At 45.6% G+C, this 18,602-nt stretch overlaps 1 protein-coding gene and 1 pseudogene across 2 annotated transcripts in view; both read right to left on the reverse strand.

The window, feature by feature from the left end:
* Positions 1-2,981, reverse strand: part of LOC309808096 (forkhead-associated domain-containing protein 1-like) — a gene marked incomplete at both ends in the record, with an annotated part of 79,049 nt that extends 76,068 nt beyond the window's left edge. Inside the window, one exon of the mRNA XM_082628097.1 lies at positions 2,889-2,981. Coding sequence (XP_082484223.1) covers positions 2,889-2,981 — 93 coding nt within the window. The remainder of the gene's footprint in view (positions 1-2,888) is intronic.
* Positions 1-18,602, reverse strand: part of LOC309808912 (centrosomal protein of 78 kDa-like) — an 823,590-nt pseudogene that overhangs the window by 605,510 nt on the left and 199,478 nt on the right. The gene's annotated exons all lie outside the window — the stretch shown is intronic.

Consider the following 18,602-nt stretch of genomic DNA (forward strand, 5'->3'; position numbering starts at 1 on the left):
GAAAAGAAGATTCAAGGCATTCACATCTCCTTTTCTGAAAGGAGAAATAAAATTGTTCTTATTTGCAGATGACATGATTGTTTATGTATAAAATCCCAAGAAATCTACAAAAGCCCTTATATAAGAAAGTGCAGTTAAGGTTGCAAGATACCAAGAAGCATACAAAAATCAACTGTATTTCTATATACTGTCAATGAACATGTGGACACCAAAATTAAAAATATAATACCATTTACAATCACTCAAAAAAAAAAAAAAGAGAGATATACTTAAGTGTAAATCTAACAAAACATGTTCAGGACTCATATGCTGAAAACTACAAAACACTCATGAGAGACACTGAATAAATGGAGAAATATACCATGATCATGAATTGGAAGACAATGTACGAGTATATCAATTATTCTCACATTGTTATATAGGATTAAACACAATTCCAATCAAAATTACAGCATGATATTTTGTATATACAGACAGGCTTACACTAAAATGTAAATGGAAAGGCAAAGGAACTAGAATAGGTTAAAAATTTTTTTTAAAGAAAAGTGAGAGGAATCACTCTACCTGATTTAAGACTTACATAGCGACAGTAATCAAGGCTATCTCATAATGGTAGATCCATTATGACAAATAGATCCATGAAACATAATAGGGAACTAAGAAGTAGCCCCCATAGAAAGTATGGCCAGATTATTTTTGACAAACTTGCAAAAGCAATTCAATGGAGAAAGGATAGTCTTTTCAACAAATGGTTCTGGAACAACTAAATATCCACATGCAAGAAAAATGAACTTTGACCTAAATCTCACATCATAAACGACAGTGAACCCAAAATGGTTCATAGATTTAAACATAAAACTATAAAACACTTAGAAGAAAACATAAGAGAAAATCCTCAGGGTCAGGGACCTTGTGGCATGTTCTTAGACATGACACTAAAAGCATGATCTATAAAAGAAAAAATAACTACCTGGACTTCATCAAAAGTTAAAGCTTTTGCTCTGTGAAATACTCTGCTAAGAGAATGAGAAGACAAGCTACGGATGGGAGAAAATATTTGCAAACCATCTATCTGACAAGGGACTCATATCTAAAATACATAAAGAATTCTCAAAACTCAATGGTAAAAAAATTAACAATTCGATTAGAGACACTTAAAAGATATGAAGAGATATTTCACTGAAGAGGATATGCAGAAGGCAAACACGTACATGAAAAGACATTTAACATCACTATCGATTTGGGAAATGCAAGTTAAGACTATGATGAGATACCACTACACACTTACTAAAACAGCTAAAATGAAAAACAGTGTTTATGCTAATTGCTGGTGAGGATGTGTCTCATACATTGCTGGTGGAAATGAAAAATGGTACAGCCATGCTGGATAAGCCTGGCAGTTTCTTTACGAACCGAATATACATAAACACATATGTTAATCCATGCAATCATACTCCTGAGCATTTATCACAGAGAAATAAAAACTTATGCTCACACAAAAACCTGTATACAAATGTTTATGGTACATTTATTTGTAATAGCCCCAAATGGAAACAAAATGTCCTTCAAAAAGTGAATGGTTAAACATAGGTGATACGTCCATACCGTGGACTATTACTCAGCAATAAAAGAACAAGCTAATAACCTAAATGGATGTCAAGGGCATTACAATGACTAAAAAAAAAAAAAAAAAATCAATCGCAAAGGTCATAGATAAATGATGAAAATTATAGAGACGGAGAACAGATTAGTGGTTTTCGGAGCGTGGGGACGACGGTGGGAGGAGGAATTGTGACTATAAAAGGAGCATCACAAAGGACATCTCTGATGATGGAATACTCCTATATCCTGATGGCCACACCCAAATCCACACGTGGTAAAATGGCACAGGACTCCACACATGCTTCGTGCCATTCTCTCTACCATTTGTGCATCTATAATTATTTCAAAATAAAGTTTAAAAAAATCTGTTGAGTGAAGTCTGAGAGTGGTCTGCCTTTCACAGTCCTAAAGGGATTCCATTGCATTTCTCTTTCTGCTTCAATATTTTAATCCCTTTCAAAATGTTAAAAGGCTCAAAGCCACTGTTTTTTTTTTTTTTTTTTTTTTGCTGTACGCGGGCCTCTCACTGCTGTGGCCTCTCCCGTTGCGGAGCACAGGCTCCGGACACACAGGCTCCGCGGCCATGGCTCGCGGGCCCAGCCGCTCCGCGGCATGTGGGATCTTCCGGGATCGGGGCACGAACCCGTGTCCCCTGCATCGGCAGGCGGACTCTCAATCACTGCGCCACCAGGGAAGCCCTCAAAGCCACTGTTTTTATAATTCCTTACTTACAATTTCTTCCAACTTCCTTGGCTGTCAATGAGCTGGGACTGTGGACCAAGCCACAGCTAATTCAGAGAATGGAATGAAATGAAGTGAGAGAGCACTGAGGCCATGCCCAGGGCTTACCCTGATTTACTACTTGGAGGTACGGGGGCACGGGAGGGCTCTGAGGGGCCCATAGTCTCCAGAAGCTCTGGAAAGGGCGAGAGGCCATTGCTCAAGCTGGGCACTTCAGGTGGCCGTGGCTGCCAGACGCGGAGCAGGTGAAGGTCAAGCATCAGCTCTAAGCCCACCTTCCAAACCACGCCATCAGGGTGGGACACTGCAGACATAGTCAGCAAAGGACACAGGGCCCATCACACTTTGCACTGTGCTCATTCTTACCACATGTGCCAGGGAGACCCAGCACATGCCGGGATTGGTTATTGGTGGCACACCGAGGAAGGCTGGGACTGTTAGCCAGAGGCTGTGCTTTACAAGAGACTGGAGTCCACAGAACAGTAAGGACTTTTGGTGGTGTGAGGGGTAGGGAGGGTCGGGGACTGGCTAGGAAGAGGTCTTACCTCTAAAACAAGGTCTGAATTTTCATGCCTTCCAATCGTAGTGCTTTTATTCAGGACAAAATAGCCTTCTGCACTCTTTAGATAGGCTTTCATATTCTCTGCTTTCCCTATAAAAGGTTTTCAGAAAACAATTTTGTTAGAAAAATACAGTCCTCTAATTATTCAATGTCATATTTAGAATGAATGGAATACACCATAATGTCCACAGGAGAAGTCAGCAGAGGTAGGAGTGGATAGCTGGATTTAACAATGATCACAATGATAATTCTGCACATTTTTAAGACTGTCCTTTTAACAGTGATAGCCGGCATAGATGAGCTTGCTTCTGATCACAAGAGGACATCCTTTATGTAACTCAGAGCACAAACAAGCAATAGCAAAAAAAAAAAAAACCCAAACAAATCTGAATTCCACTGATAACTGCTCTCCACCTCCCATTAAGCTTAGTTTGGGGTTAGTTATCTGACAGAATCAAATACTCAGTGTTACTAACCCACCACTTACTAGCTCTGTGACTCTGGGTGAGTTCCTTATTCTCTCTCTATGCCTCTGTTTCCTCATCTGTAAAATGGGGCTAATAATACTCTGTATCCCAAAGAGTTTTGTGAGGATTAAATGTGAAGCATCTAGAATGGTGATTGCTACACTAAACACCCATTTGTCCTACTGTGATTGTGACTGTTATTAATCTTGGGCTTCTGAACTTTGACTCAAGAAACCCCAACTTCTACAGAGCTTCTTAAAGTGTGGAAGAGTCAGTCATCGAGGAAATGGGCACTAGAAGATACTTTCTTTTTAAGTCACCGCATTCCTTCATATATTTAGGTTGAAAAAAAAATGATTTCCAAAGACAAAATATCAAGATTATAGCTTGGCTGTACGGTCAAGACTCTGTACGTATCTTTTGCTGGCATTTTATTATGAAAATGTCAAACACACAGAAAAGTTGAAAGAAGTGGATGGTGAACTTCTATAGAACCACCACCCAGATTCTACAATCAACATTTTGTTCTATTTGCTTTATCACATATCTACCCATCTATACATTTTATATTTTAATGCATTTCAAAGTAAATCCTATACATGTTTTTAAATTTTATTTATTTATTTTTGGCTGTGTTGGGTCTTCGTTTCTGTGCGAGGGCTTTCTCTAGTTGTGGCAAGTGGGGGCCACTCTTCATCGCAGTGCACGGGCCTCTCACTATCACGGCGTCTCATGTTGTGGAGCACAGGCTCCAGATACGCAGGCTCAGTAGTTGTGGCTCACGGGCCTAGTTGCTCCGCGGCACATGGGATCTTCCCAGACCAGGGCTCAAACCCATGTCCCCTGTATTAGAAGGCAGATTCTCAACCACTGCGCCACCAGGGAAGCCCTATACATGTTTTTTATTTTTTTTATATTTATTTATTATTATTATTATTATTTTTTAGCGGTACGCGGGCCTCTCACTGTTGTGGCCTCTCCCGTTGCAGAGCACAGGCTCCGGACGCACAGGCTCAGAGGCCATGGCTCACGGGCCCAGCCGCTCCGCGGCATGTGGGATCCTCCCAGACCGGGGCACGAACCTGTGTCCCCTGCATCGGCAGGCGGACTCTCAACCACTGTGCCACCAGGGAAGCCCATATATACATGTGTTTTAAAACATAAAAATTTCAGTGACTTCAGCTGGTTCCAAGATGTTGATGATAATTCACATGATATTTGAATTCTGATCCATCTCAGTGCCATGTCACAGATAGTCTCTTTTCTTTTTTTTCCTTTTTTTTTTTTTTGGCTCTGTTGGGTCTTCGTTGCTGCATGCGGGCTTTCTCTAGTTGCGGCGAGCGGAGGCTACTCTTCCTCACGGTGCGCAGGCTTCTCACTGTGGTGGCTTCTCCTGTTGTGGATCGCGGGCTCTAGAGTGCAGGCTCAGTTGTGGTGCACTGGCTTAGTTGCTCCGAGGCATGTGGGATCTTCCTGGACCAGGGCTCGAACCCATGTCCCCTGCATTGGCAGGCGGATTCTTAACCGCTGAGCCACCAAGAAAGTCCCCAAAGTCTCTTTTCAACTGAAAGGTCACTGAAGTGTGAAGTTGTTAGACTGTGGATAAAAACAAAAATCATCTAGGTCTGACCGTAGAGGGTCTCCGGTCTGGCTCTGCTTTCCATCAACATCTCCATCATCATTCCATCACTGAATCCCTACTAAGTGCCAGGCACTGGGCTATCCTTTTACACACATGGCCTCTTTTCATCCTCAGAACCACCCTGCGAGGCAGGTGTCAGTATTGTCCCGCTTTACAAATGAGGAAACTGAGACTCAGAGAAGTTAAGGTCACACAATAGTAAGTGTGTGACAACTCTGAGCCTTTGCATGTAATCAGTGTACAAACCTCCATTGCTGCTGGTGGGGCAGAGTAGGGGTGGGGGAATTGCACTGTCTGCTGACACTTGGCACATGTAGTAAAAGAAAGTCCTTGAAACCAGCATTCTATCCTCTGAAAGGAAGACGAGACCCTACCTGGGGGTAAGAGAAATAAAAATAAGCAGGATAGTTTATATTTGTAAACTTTGAGGCCTGTGGATGTCCCACAAATATTGATGCTTTCAGATAATGAGAAATACATTTGATTAAGTTCGCTGTCATGTATACAGGGGAAAAGACATTTCCTCTTCCCAAAGAACCATGCTCTGCTGCCTTCAGTTATTAATCTTCAATTGCAGAGGACCATGTTAGCACGCAACACATTCAAGTCTAATTAAGCTAAAATGGAAACTTCCAAGAAATGTCTCTTCTGCAGGAAAACCACAGGAAACGCCACTAATCGAAAACTTAAACTTGGATCATGTGCATATTTGTTTTTTAGCTCTCACCCCAGACGTCCCCAAGGCTGGGGTCTTCTCTCTGCTCAGACGTCCCCCCTTGGGGCAACCACCTGACTGACCACTCTGGCTAAAGGCACCCTCAGTCATGTTATTCCCCTGCTAGTTTTCCCCTGCTGTGTTTCCTTCCTTGTACTTATCATTCTCTGACATGTTCTTGTTCCTTTCTTTAGTTATGCTTGCTGTTGGTTTCTCTTTCACTAACATATATGTTCCTGGAAAACCAGGACTGTGTTCATTTTGTTCAGAAGTGATTCTTCATGGGTATTTTGTGTTTGTACCCATCTTCAGAGCAAAGGCATTGAAAGATTTTGTCCTGCACTCACTTTCTGAGGATGCTTGTATGGCAAACAGCCTGGGAGGATAGAGGTAATGTTTCTAATAAAGATAACGGCTCCTTCTGGGGCAAAAGTTGGGCAGGTTTGCTAGCAGCCCCTTTCAAAGATTGCAGTTTCCTGAGTTTGGAGTTCCTTACCTGGGACACAGACCCACTGTGCGCACAGCATCCACACTGGCTGCTCTGTACCAGCCCGAGGGACTTTCAGGGCAACAGGAACCAATGTGCATATGCAGCTCTGCTGCCTTTTATGTCAGCTGTGCTGTGAGTAATCAAGTTCTTTGTTTCTGGCCCAGGAGTCTCTTGTCTTCTGCCAGGAACTATAAGCTGGGCAGGCTAACTTACTAACTTTCAAACAGGGTCAAATGTCAGACCTTTTACAGTTCCTGCCAGTTCTGTGCATTACCCCTTCTCCAGGGCAGGGGGCGGCGGGGGGGCAGAACCTGACACATAGTAGGTGCTTGGGAAACACTTGCTGAGTGAATGAAAATACAAAGGGCACCTCAAAGCAAGTCAGTACAGCCAGCTGGCTAGGAAGCTTTGATAGTAACTACCTTTCATTTTTCCTGTCAGTATCTAGCTTAGATGACTCCTTGGAAAACCTAAATTCTATCTCTTTAGCTTTTGGATTGGACAATATTTCTCCACCTTCATTTTGCCCTGTGCATCACTTCCTTGCGTGAAAACACTGTCAAAGTAATTTGAATGTGTGGAGCTCTGTGAATTCGTTCTTACTCAGTGCCATGGAGCACCAGCCACAGGAAAGAGCAAAAGGGCTTCAGTCATCTGCATTCCCCCGACCACTTTGGATGGCTCAGAATTGGGCTATAGGAACAAACTTTCTTTTGAGGTTTACAGTGGCCTCAAAGTTCCTTAAAGAAGGGGAGTTCAGGTAAGGGGCGGGTGTGTGTGTGTGTGTGTGTCTGACCATTGGGTGGGTGTTGTCCATAAATCATGGGAAACAGGGGTTCCTCTCTTAATCCCAGCTATACCCACAGGACATCCAAGAGCTGGTGCCCAGGAGAGGCTTAAAGCTCCGTGCCGCCTCCCTTGGGGGGCGAGGTAGGGGCTGCACTTAGGAAGGAATGGCTGGTGTTGGGGCACCTTTTCTGGGGTGCTCCTGGCGACCCGAGCCTGGATCAGAGAGTTCGGACTCGGCTGGCGCCGGGTCCCCTGCCTACCCCAACGCCCTTGACCTCGCAGGGCTGGCCTCCTCCGGCCCAGATTTCCGCCCGCCGCCTCCTCGCGCGCCGCTCTCACCTGGCCAGAGGAAGAAGCCCACGCCTCGTCCTCCGCCGAGAGCCCTGACCTCCGCTCTGCCGCCCTCCCGCGGAGTCTCTGGGCGAAGGCCCGCAGCCCGCGCGCCCGCCCGGCCTTTTTACAAACGTCGCCACGGCAACGCCATTATGACGGCCGAGCTGGGGAGGGGCGTGGCGTGCGCGGCGCCCGAGGATGAGGGGGAGGTGCGCTGGGAGCACCCGGCCAATTACAGCCCGCTGCAGTGCTGCGAGCCCTCCCCGACCTGCCCGCTAGAGGATGGAGAAACAGGCTCAGTGTTCACAGAAGTAGCTCCAAGTCTTACAGCGGGGAAGGAGCAGACTCAAGAATCCTTCCTACTGACCTTAGCTCTAGGCTCGGTGCGTTGAGGAGGGGGTGGTCAGGCGTGGGAGGGTAATGGAGCTGAGCCACGAGAAGCTTGGAGGTTAGTACCCCCCGTCCCACCCGAAACTCTAGTTCTCTCTGTTGTGGAGGAGAAAACAGAGTAAGCTGGGGGGGACCATCACTTCTAGGGGTGGGGGTGGAGATGGGAGATGGGTGGGGTGGAAGGAACACTTCTGAAAGAATGGAAGATTCTCCCACGTGCTAGGAAAAGGGTATTTACAAGCCCACAGCCTTACTGTTCCTGTCCTTCCCTGTCAAAACTCGCGTTTATTCATTCATGTGTTCTTTACTTCTACAAACATCACCTGAGTCCCTACAAGGTCAGACGGTGGCCCCAGTGTTGACCTGGATCAGATCCTTAAGAAACCCCCCCGCACTCCCCATGGGCACGGGGCTGGGGGGATGGAGCGTGTGGAGAAGACATGCAAATGCCAACTATCTCCCCTCACCCCATGTCACCTTTTTCAAATCAGCCCCTTCTGTCTGGGAGCAGAACAGCCCTGCTGACTAGCTACAGAATGCCTCATTTCCCTGGCAGGAAATGACGGACAAGGTGCCCCAAGACAAACTCAAAATATTCATCTGAGAAAGATGAAAGATGGCAGACTCCACTCTAGTCAATTAGAAGACGATATAAGAGAGAAAAATCATGGAAATAGATATGGGATGGAATATATGGTAAAGATGCTCCCACATGCTTAGAGGCTCTTAGAAATGCACATTCCCTGGCACAGACCTCAGAGATTCTGATTAGGCAGCTCTGGAGCATGGTCCAGGAATGAATTTGTTGCATTCTTGCAAATTCCTTGTGCATTTGTTAAAAGCTTGGCAAAACCTCAGGACTTTTTCAACCCTGCAGTTGAATCGCAGAGCCCCCCCAGCACTTGTCCCTAGAAATCTCTTCCAGGCCCTCAGTCAGCCTGGAAGGTTCTGCCTGGGTTAGTTCCATTCGACCAGAAAGACCTTAGGAATGTATGAGGAGTGACCACAGAGGCCGGGGCCCTGAGTGGTAACTTCAGAGGAACAGAGAGGGTCAGGCTCAACTCTCCAGGCACATTTCTGCCTCAGGGCCTTTGCAGTTACTGTTTCTTCTCCCTACCAGGCACTTCCCCCAGGGATCTCCTTCAGCTCCTTCAGATTTTTACTCAAATATCACCCTATTTAAAAGGGTCTTGGAATTCCCTGGCGGTCCAGTGTTTAGGACTCGGTGCTTTCACTGCCCGGTTCGATCCCTGGTCGATCCTGCAAGCCCCATGATGCCACCCAAAAAAACAAAACAAAACAAAAGACACCCCCCAAAAAACATGAATAACAAAACAAACACCTCACTCTATTGCTCTTCCCTTCATCTTACCACTCCTCTAACATGCTATTTATTTAGTTTCCTTCTCTTATTTGTTGTCAGTCTCCCCACTCCCAACTCCCCCCTGCCCCCCAACTTAACCTCCATGAGGGCAGGGATTTTTTTTTCTCTTTTGTTCACTGCTGTATCACCAGTACCTAGAACAGTGCCTGAATGAACGAATGAGTGAATGAACAGGGCCAACCCTTGCCACCCGCCCACAGCCTTGCCTCCTACTCTTGAGCTGCTGAGCTGAACTGTCCTTACCCCAGGACCTAGGCTTCTGTAGCCTTGGCCCTCGCCAGCCCCACCCCCATCTCCATGCTTGTCTTCAATGTCATCAACATGAGCACAGAACGCAACCCTGCTCATTGCCAGCCAGACCCTACGGAGCCCATCCAGGCCAGCCTGGAGCCGGAGCCGCCCTTGGCCCCCTGATAGGCTTGGGAGAGCATATGTTGCCATTAGTCCATCTCTCGATGAGGAAATACTAAACGGAGAACAAAGCTGACATTCAGGCTCACTGGAGCAGAAATTGCCAAATCTTGATTGGATCCTGCCGCTCCCCACAGGATGCCACAGTCATCTCAAAGGGTGTGTGAAAGTCTTAAAACCCAGTTCCATGTCATCCACTTAAATTTCAAAAACAGAAACTAAAATACCCCAATAACTCATGGCTTTATCATAGCATGTCCTGGGCTGAGTGAGAGTTGTACTTTGCGATGATGGGGTGTTCAAAATACTGCACCTGGGGAATTCCCTGGCGGTCCACTGGTTAGGACTTGGTGCTTTCACTGCCATGGCCCGGGTTCAATCCCTGGTGGGGAAATTAAGATCCCGCAAGCCACAAGGCATGGCCAAAAAAAAAAAGAGATTTCTAGTTTATATGGGCTCCTTGGTGATGCCTGTAATCAATCAATCTTATTGAGCTCTGGGTGGCTACCAAGGCTGTACTGTATCTCCATCAACATCAGGATGCTGGTGTCTGAAAGGCCTGGGTCCAGGTCCCAGCTTTGTCATTCCCAGCTGTCCTCATAATACTGGAGCGAGTAATGTTAACTCTGGGCTTTCCACCCTCAGGGCACTATCACAGTCTTTCCTGTGGATCATCTCATTTAATCCTCAGCATAACCTGGGGCAGTAGGTGTGTGTGAAACACCTGGAACAGGGAGCTCTGCACAGAAGCACTCAAAAATGTCGTGATGGGTATTATTTCTATCACATCACTCCCACTTGAACAGGAAAATAAGGCTCAAGAGACATGGAGGTATGTTACCAAGGTGACACAGCCAGAAAAGGATTTCAATCTAGATGACTGTGATGGGACGGTATTTTCCCCGGGGACCACAGGTGACAGGTGTCACAGCCACGAGACACCCATGCTCACCACCTGCTTTCCCTCAGCCCTGAACAATCTGGGCTTCTGGCTGTCCTGAAGTTTTGGCAGTGCCTGCAGCAAGAGAGGGAGGGAGCTGAGGCCAGGAGGGGGTAGCTGGGGCTTGCCAGGGACCTCTCCTGCCACCCACTGGGCTTCTTTCCTGCAGGACCTCTGCCCCATAAAATCTCATTGGGCCACAGTTACCTTCCCTGGGCTGTCCTTGACTGGGAGAGCCCATCCACTGTGACCCCTCCCCAGATCTGCTTGTTGTCCCCTGCATTCCAACAAGAAATGAATGCTGGCCTCCTGCCTGGAAGAGGTAGGGAGCTTGCCCAGCCTTTAAGGGGTAAGAGAGAGCCAGAGAAAGAGCTGGAAAAGGAGAAAGGGAGAGTAAAAGAGAGAAAGAGCGCTCAAAGATAAGGAAGTAGCTAAGCTGTTGAGGAGGTGACAGATGGGAGAGCAAAGGGCCAGTGGAGGCTCCACAGTCCATTCATAACCTGACGCTATGGGCTAAGGAAATGCAGGTTTTTATACACACACACACACACACACACACACACACAGGTTCACAAAAATAAATTCAAACCACAAAATCACAGCTGGTCACTGAGGCCTTCTGCGGCCATGCTCACCCCCTTCCCCTGTCAGAAAATGAGAAGTCACCCAGGTGTTTTCTCAGATGGAGACAAGGCTGGTTGGGATGTTCATCTCTTGCAAATCAGAGCTCTGCCAGGGGGCTTCCCTGGTGGCACAGTGGTTGAGAATCTGCCTGCCAATGCAGGGGACGTGGGTTCGAGCCCTTGTCTGGGAGGATCCCACATGCCGCGGAGCAACTAGGCCCGTGAGCCACAGCTACTGAGCCTGCACGTCTGGAGCTTGTGCTCTGCAACAAGAGAGGCCACGATAGTGAGAGGCCTGTGCACCGCGATGAAGAGTGACCCCCGCTTGCCACAACTGGAGAAAGCCCTCGCACAGAAACGAAGACCCAACACAGCCAAAAATAAATAAATAAATAAAATTTAAAAATTAAAACAAAACCAAAAAACCACTCTCTCTAAAACAAACAAACAAACAAACAAAAAAACAGAAAAAAAGCTTTGCCAGGGAGGTCAGTCTGTATGTTCTGTTTGGAAGCTGCAGATGAAGGGTGCTGATCCCTCCTCTGATCGGCCTGGTTTCGTTTGTTTGTTTGTTTTATTCTGTCTGTACCTCACTTCTCTCACCTGTAAAATGGAGGTAATAACAGCATTGACTGTAAAGACCAAATGGGTTAATATGTGTGAAGTAGTAAACTGTGCCCGATACCACAGACTCCTTCTGTGAATGTCCGCGTTGCTGTCTGTCTGTTTGCTTGTTTTTGTTGTTTTCTTGATGATGTGGGAGGACAGCACCATCTCAACCCGATCACGGCCATCCTGGGGAGAACTTTGATTTGCATCATCTCAGTCCCAACCCAGAGCAAAGTTGACCTCTGAACACTCACATATCATCTTGCTTGTTGCCCAGGGACATTTCTGGGTGTGGATGTCAGAGGCAGGCTGAGCTCCCCTGATCGCTGCTAGAGGGATTCTGAGAATCCAGCTGGTCTCTGTGGCGTGGCATGTGCAAGACAACTCCATATATTCGACTTCCAGGCATCCAGGCAAATCAACCTCCACTACTTTTTTTGGGGGGGGATTAACAATGAACCACTATGAATGAGGTTAACCAAACTAGCTAATATTTACTGAGGCTTGTTAGGTACCAGCCGCTATGCCATGCACTGTTTTATTTAATTCTTGGCCCAACCCATTTCACAGAAGCGGGCTCAGAAAAGTCAAGTAATTTGCCCAGTTACAAATCTTCTAAGTGATAGGTCCAAGATTCGAACCCTAGCTGTTGGACTCCAGCATATTTTCTTTTTTGTAAAGTTTTGTTTTCAAAACATAATATACATCTCGAAAAGAGCACAACTGATAAGTGTACACTTGAAGAATTATCACAAAGTGTATGAACCCACCCTAACCAGAACCCAGAACAAGAAGCAGAACATCACCACCCACCCCCGCCCCTCCAAGAAGACTCCCTGTGCTCATTCTGGTTACCCCCTCCAGCTTGTCTGACTTCCAATCATAGATTAATTCTGCTTGGTTTTGAACTTCATGGAAATGGAATCTTACAGATTCCATTTGCTGCCTGGTTTCTTTCACTCAACTATGTGAGGTTCGACCACGTTGTCTGATGTAGCTGTGGTTCATTCATTCTCACTGCTGCATTGCATTACATTCTGTTATCTATTCCTGCAGAACAAATTATGGCAAACTTAACGGATCCAAAAAACACACACTTATGTCACAGCTTCTGTGGGTCACGAATCCGCGCACTGCTTAGCTGGGTTCTCTGCTCAGGGTCTCTCCCAGGCTGCAATGAGGGAGGTGGCCAGGGCTGGGGTCTCATCTGAGGCTCAGCTGGGGAAGGATCCTCTTTCCAGTTCATGTGGTGGTTGGCAGGATACAGTTTCCTGAGGGTTGTTAGTTAGTCTGAGGGCCTCACCTCCTTGCTGGCTGTTAGCCAGAGATCCTGCACTGTTTCTTGCCATGTGGGCCTCTCCATAAGGTGGCTTGCTTCATCAAAGCCAGTGAGAGTCCTTAGAGAGAGTCTCCAGGCAAGATGGAAGTTACAATCTTCTGTAACATAATCACAGAAATGACATGCCCATCACCTTTGCAGCATCTACTGATTAGAAATAAGGTACAGTCCTGCCTACTCGCAAGGGGAGGGGACACAGAGGTGTGAACACCAGGGATAATTGGGGGCCGTTGTGTATGCCTTTTGTTCTGCACATGTGCACATATCTCTTGGGTATATATCTAGGAGTAGAATTTCTGGGTCCCACATACGTCCCGCTTTACGAGATTCTGCCAAACATTTTTCCAAAGTGCAGGTACCCTCTACACTCCCTCAGCAGGCTATGAGCTTCCCAGTTAGAGCACATGCTTTCAATACACTCCTCCCCTCTCTCCTTACAGAAGGGGTGTTTGAGCTGGGGCTCTTCGGGACGACAGGTCCTAATTCTGGGCCCATGTCAGAATCACTGAATTCCCGGGCCGCTTCGCCAGACATTCTGATCATTTGAGGGCTCAGATACAAACTGGAAGGTCCACTCCATAAGGCGAGGATCCCTGTACCCTTGGTGCCCGGAGCAGTACCTGGCAGCAGTACCTGGCAGGTACCAGGGAGCTGGCACTCAATAAATGTTTTTTTGATTAAGTGAATGAGTTTAGGAACTATTGTTCAAGAGATGGGCCCCAGGGCGGGTATAAGCTGCTTAAACGGGAAGGAAACTTTGTTGTGACTGAGGCTGTGTTCATTTTTCTGGGAAGAGGGCTCAGAACCTCAACCAGGTATGTCCCCAACAAAGGTTAAAGGCCGCTGTGATTGGCTACTGTCCGGCTTAGGTATTTTATCACATGAAGAAAGAATTGGTCCCGGGGTAGGTGGCATGGGAACTGTGGACAAGGTCCCATGGTCCTTAGAAGTAAAAAGCGAGACAGTGCTTGCCTGGGGTGGCTCATAAACTGAGACCTTGCTTGTTTTGACCTTTGACCCATGGTAGCTCTTTTGGTACATCTAGCCACTGCTTGGCCTCTTGGGACCCTCCCTGTGTCTGTCTGTTGAACAGAAAATTCCAGAAGGCCTCGGTGCCCTGAGTTTCCATCAGGGGCAAGCCAACATGAGCCCTAGCTTTTGAAAAACCGCTTTCAATCCATAGAAAGCCTCCCAGTTTATCTGGTTTGAGATGACCTCATCCTTTGTCACCTTCTCTCTTGTTTTCTGGAGGTTGCTCAGCGTCTTGCTGCTGTCTGCATTCTTTTCTCACGTGAACAGTGCACCTACTTTGGGCATTTTGTCGTTGTTGTTTTGGGTCATTCCCGTCACACATTTTTTGTATTCCTTTCCAGTCAGATCAACCTCATGCCTCTCTAGACATTTCTTCTCAGGTTTCCTCTGAATCATTTCGTTTGGTCTAAATATGTCCAGTGTTTCCTCCTTCCTCACTGCACTCCACATAGACCCTCTCTTTTCCCCGGAACAACTGTTCTTTTCTTTCGAATCCCTGACCCAAATCCTCATCTTTCACCATGTTTTCTGACTTCTCTTAAGAGCTGATTGTTTTTTGAAACTTAAGCCTCAAATATCATCCCTTCTAATCTGCGTCTGAATTTGGATCACGGTCAAGAAGCAGGCGAGACAGGAACGTGGCTGGGTAATTAGGATCCTCAGCAGAAGGGCTGAGTGTTCATCAGGGCTGTCAGAGGGGCCTGGGGATGGAGGGAGAGGTATCTTCTTCTGCCTCGGGTAGGGCTTAGGGTGGGGTTCTCAGGAAAAGCGCTAAGAAAAAAGGACCCATTTGACTTGAGTTCTGAAGGAAGAGTAGGATTTCCGGAGGCAGAGCAGGGAGAGAAGAGGATGGTCCAAGGAAGGAGCAGTGGGAATGGAGGCTAGAAGACGAGTCATCAGAGAAGCTAGGGACAGGAGTACAGAAGGAGAGGGGTGGTCAGGTGCTGAGACCGCAGACTGAAGGTCCATGGTCAGCCCTCAGATATGTTTGTCTGGCTTTCCCAGCGTGCTAAAAGACTTTTAATTAGTTGCTGAAGGGAGAGGCCTCTTTCTGTGGAGTGACAGAGAAACCTATTCAAATTGGCTTCAGCATGAATGCAAATTCACTGGTTACCAAAAATGAAAAGTCTAGAGGGAACCTCTGGGTTCAGGCTCAGATGATTTCATGAGGCCTTGGCCTCTCTCCAGCTCTCAGGGATTCTTTGAACCATGTGGATCCAACCTTAGACAGAATCTCTGTATAATGGTCACAGAAAGGCGGCCGAAGCTCCAGCCCTTACATCTTCTCAGCTTTGAATTCCATAGGGAAGGATAGGAGTCTTTTTCCTAAGCTTCCCCCAATGGCCTCACTGCTTCTCATTTTCTCTGGGTGGGTCACAAGCCCATTGCTGAGCCAATTATTGTGGCCCAGGAGACTGCTCTGATTGGCTGAGCTTGACCCACATGCCTATCCCTGCAGCCAGAGGTGGAATCAACAGCGTCTCTGAGAAACTGGACTGAGACTAGGAGAAAGGTGTTGTCCCCAAAGGGGGATCATAACACCATAATATTTTAGAAGAGAGGTGAATTGTTATTAGGTGACAAAAACCAGATGTCTACCACAGTAGCCAACATGTACAGATCATTGACATCTGGATTTATGCCTTTTTTTGGGAAAATGGGAATATCTGGCAATACCTGGACTCTCTTCTTGTATATAGATCAACAATCTGCTGGGGCTGAGAAGAGGCTCCCTCTTTAGATACAGCCTATGTTCTGCCTGCCCAATGCACTGCTCATATTTCCTCTCTGGCTCCTGGAAGCACTTGAATTTTTATTGCCAGCATAATTTGATTCTGTAAAGAAATCTGTTTTTCCCACCAGAATGGAAGAGGCAAATGTACAGGGGTCAAATAGCTCTCCTGTGCTCCCACAAACTCCTGAGGACAAATGCCTGGCCATTTTGATAGTCTCATTCCTTGCTCATTTTAAAAGCCTTCTTTAAAAAAATATTGAATACATAGTGATTTTAGAATCTGTTATCTAATAATTCCAACATCTGAAGTCTTTGGGTGGGAGTGGCTGGGGGGGTGTCTCAATATCTTGTTTGTTGTGTCTGCTTACTCTGGCTCATACTGACTTATTGCTTGGATGTTTAGTAATTTGACTGTGATCTCATTCTTGATTGAACTTAATCTGTGGGAATCCTGAGGGGTCTGATTCCTGGCTGCTTTGCTCTCGGAAGTCTTTTTTGTTTGTTTCAGCTGGATGCCGGGGATGCTAATAACCTCTGAACACTGACATTTATTTCCTCAACTTGGAGTTTTCCCACTGAATACATGGAGTGTAAACTTGAGCCCCAGACCCACGTGGTTACAAACCTTCAGGGTGATCATCATCATCATCAGTATTGTGGCCATTATTAGTTTTCCCCTCCAGAGCCACATTGAAAACTACAGGTTTTCATAGGTTCCGCTTTCTGAAAGACCAGAAAAAAAAAATTTTAAGCCCTCCTCTTGCCAGGGTGTGGAGCATCTTTGAGGGTGCCAGCTTAATACAGGCATCTTAGACTTGGTTAGCTCACTTTGCAAGGCCCAAGGCTTAATCTCCCATTTCCTGCACTTATTAAACGCAAATGGCTTCCTCATTTGCTTATGCTTTGGTTGTAGCTCACTCTGTTTGTGTTGTGTGTCTGTATGTTCCTTTGAGATTGCCTACATAAAAATTGTTTTTTATTATGGGATTTTGGAAACACACACAAAACTAGAGAAGCCTGCGATTAACTCCATGTATTCATCATCCAGCTTCAACATTTTCCCAGTGTTCTCTCATTCTTTTTTCTTCCTTTCTGAGTTTTTTTCTAGGTTAATTTAAAGCAAGTTGTGTCATTTCACCCATAAAGACATCCTAACTGAAAGGCCTTTTTTTTCCTTTACATTATCCCCGCCTTGACATGATCACAGCTAAAAATACTTATAATCATTCCTGAATATCATCTAATATTCAGTCCATGCTCACATTTCCTTGATTCTCTCAGATATCTTTTTTACTTTTATCTTTGTTAGAATCAGGATCCAGACAATGTCCACACATTACACTTGGTTGTCATGTCTCTGACATGTCTTTAATTCTGTAACAGCAACTCCCCGCCCCTGACCTTTTTTATCCCCCAGCCACTGATTTGTTGGAGAAACTGGGTCTTGTGTCCTGTAGAATATTCACATCCTGGATTTGGCTGATCACTTCCTCTTGGTTTCAGTTAACTTGTTCCTCTTTTCCCCATGTTTCCTGTAAACTAATAGTTAGATCTAGAGGACTGAGGAGATCAAAGTCTTTTTGTTGTCCAGAAGCCTTCATAGGCGGTACTGTGTGATCCATCCTGCATCACACAGTGAGCACATAATGTCTGGTCATCCTGTTTTTAACGATATTGAGATTGAATGGTAGGTCCAATGCTAACAGACTGAGCCATCCATTACAAAGTCCCCAACGGCTTTTTTTCCCCCAATAATTAACATTTTTAATTTTTCATTATGGTAAAATATACATAACATTTACCATCTTAACCATTTAAAAATATACAGTTCACTAACGTTAAGGATATTCACATTGTTGCTTAACCAACCTCCAAAAACTTTTCATCATGTAAAACCGAAACTGTGTACCCCTTAAACAACTACTCTGCATTTTCCCCTTACCCCAGCCCCTGGCAACCACCCATCTCTTTTCTACTTCTATGAATCTGGCTACGCTAGGGACCTCATATAAGTGGAATCATATGGTATTTGTCTTTTTAGTGACTGGCTTCTTTCACTTAGCATAATATCCTCAAGGTTCATCCATGTTGTAGCATGTGTCAGAATTTCCTTCCTTTTTAAGGCTGAATAATATTTCCTTGTGTGTATATACCTTGTTTTATCCATTCATTTGTAAATGGGCACTGGAGCTCATCCATCAACTTTTTACCTAATAGTTTTAGCATCCTTTGAGGATCATTCCCTGGATCCGTATTTCTTGTGGGGTCACAGAGTTGTGATTTTTTTCTGATTGTTATTCCTTTGGTAATTATTAGCTAGAATCCTTCATCAACCATTTGTTTATTTGTTTATCATAAAATACAGTTGGTTCAGGGAAGGCAGAATAAGAGATTGGTTCTTTCCTCCTATGTGTCATTATTCAAAGAAGCAACTGCCAAAGTGACCAGTGAGTTTTAAAAAATATCATTAGGAGTCTTTGATTTAAACAGTGTAGATGTGTTTTAATCCACTGAACTCATTATGTGGTTTGAGGCTCGTACTATGCCACCTCAGGGGTTCATGCAGGTTGGCTCCCGTGTTTTTGTTTTTCCAGGTGGAAACTACGCAGTATTTACTTGAAACCACCTATGTTTGTATTGCATTGGTGTGGTCTTTAGACAAACAACTCTGCCTCTCAGTTTTCCTTCGCTGTACAAGGAAGTTGGACAAAATGAGCTCGAGCACCATTCCTGTTCAAAACTCTCCCTTTTGTAGCATTTTCATTACATAGAACAGTATGATTGAGTCATTGGATTCT

Source organism: Mesoplodon mirus (genome assembly GCF_964341445.2).
Source record: "Mesoplodon mirus genome assembly, chromosome: 7".
Taxonomy (NCBI): Eukaryota; Metazoa; Chordata; class Mammalia; order Artiodactyla; family Ziphiidae; genus Mesoplodon; species Mesoplodon mirus.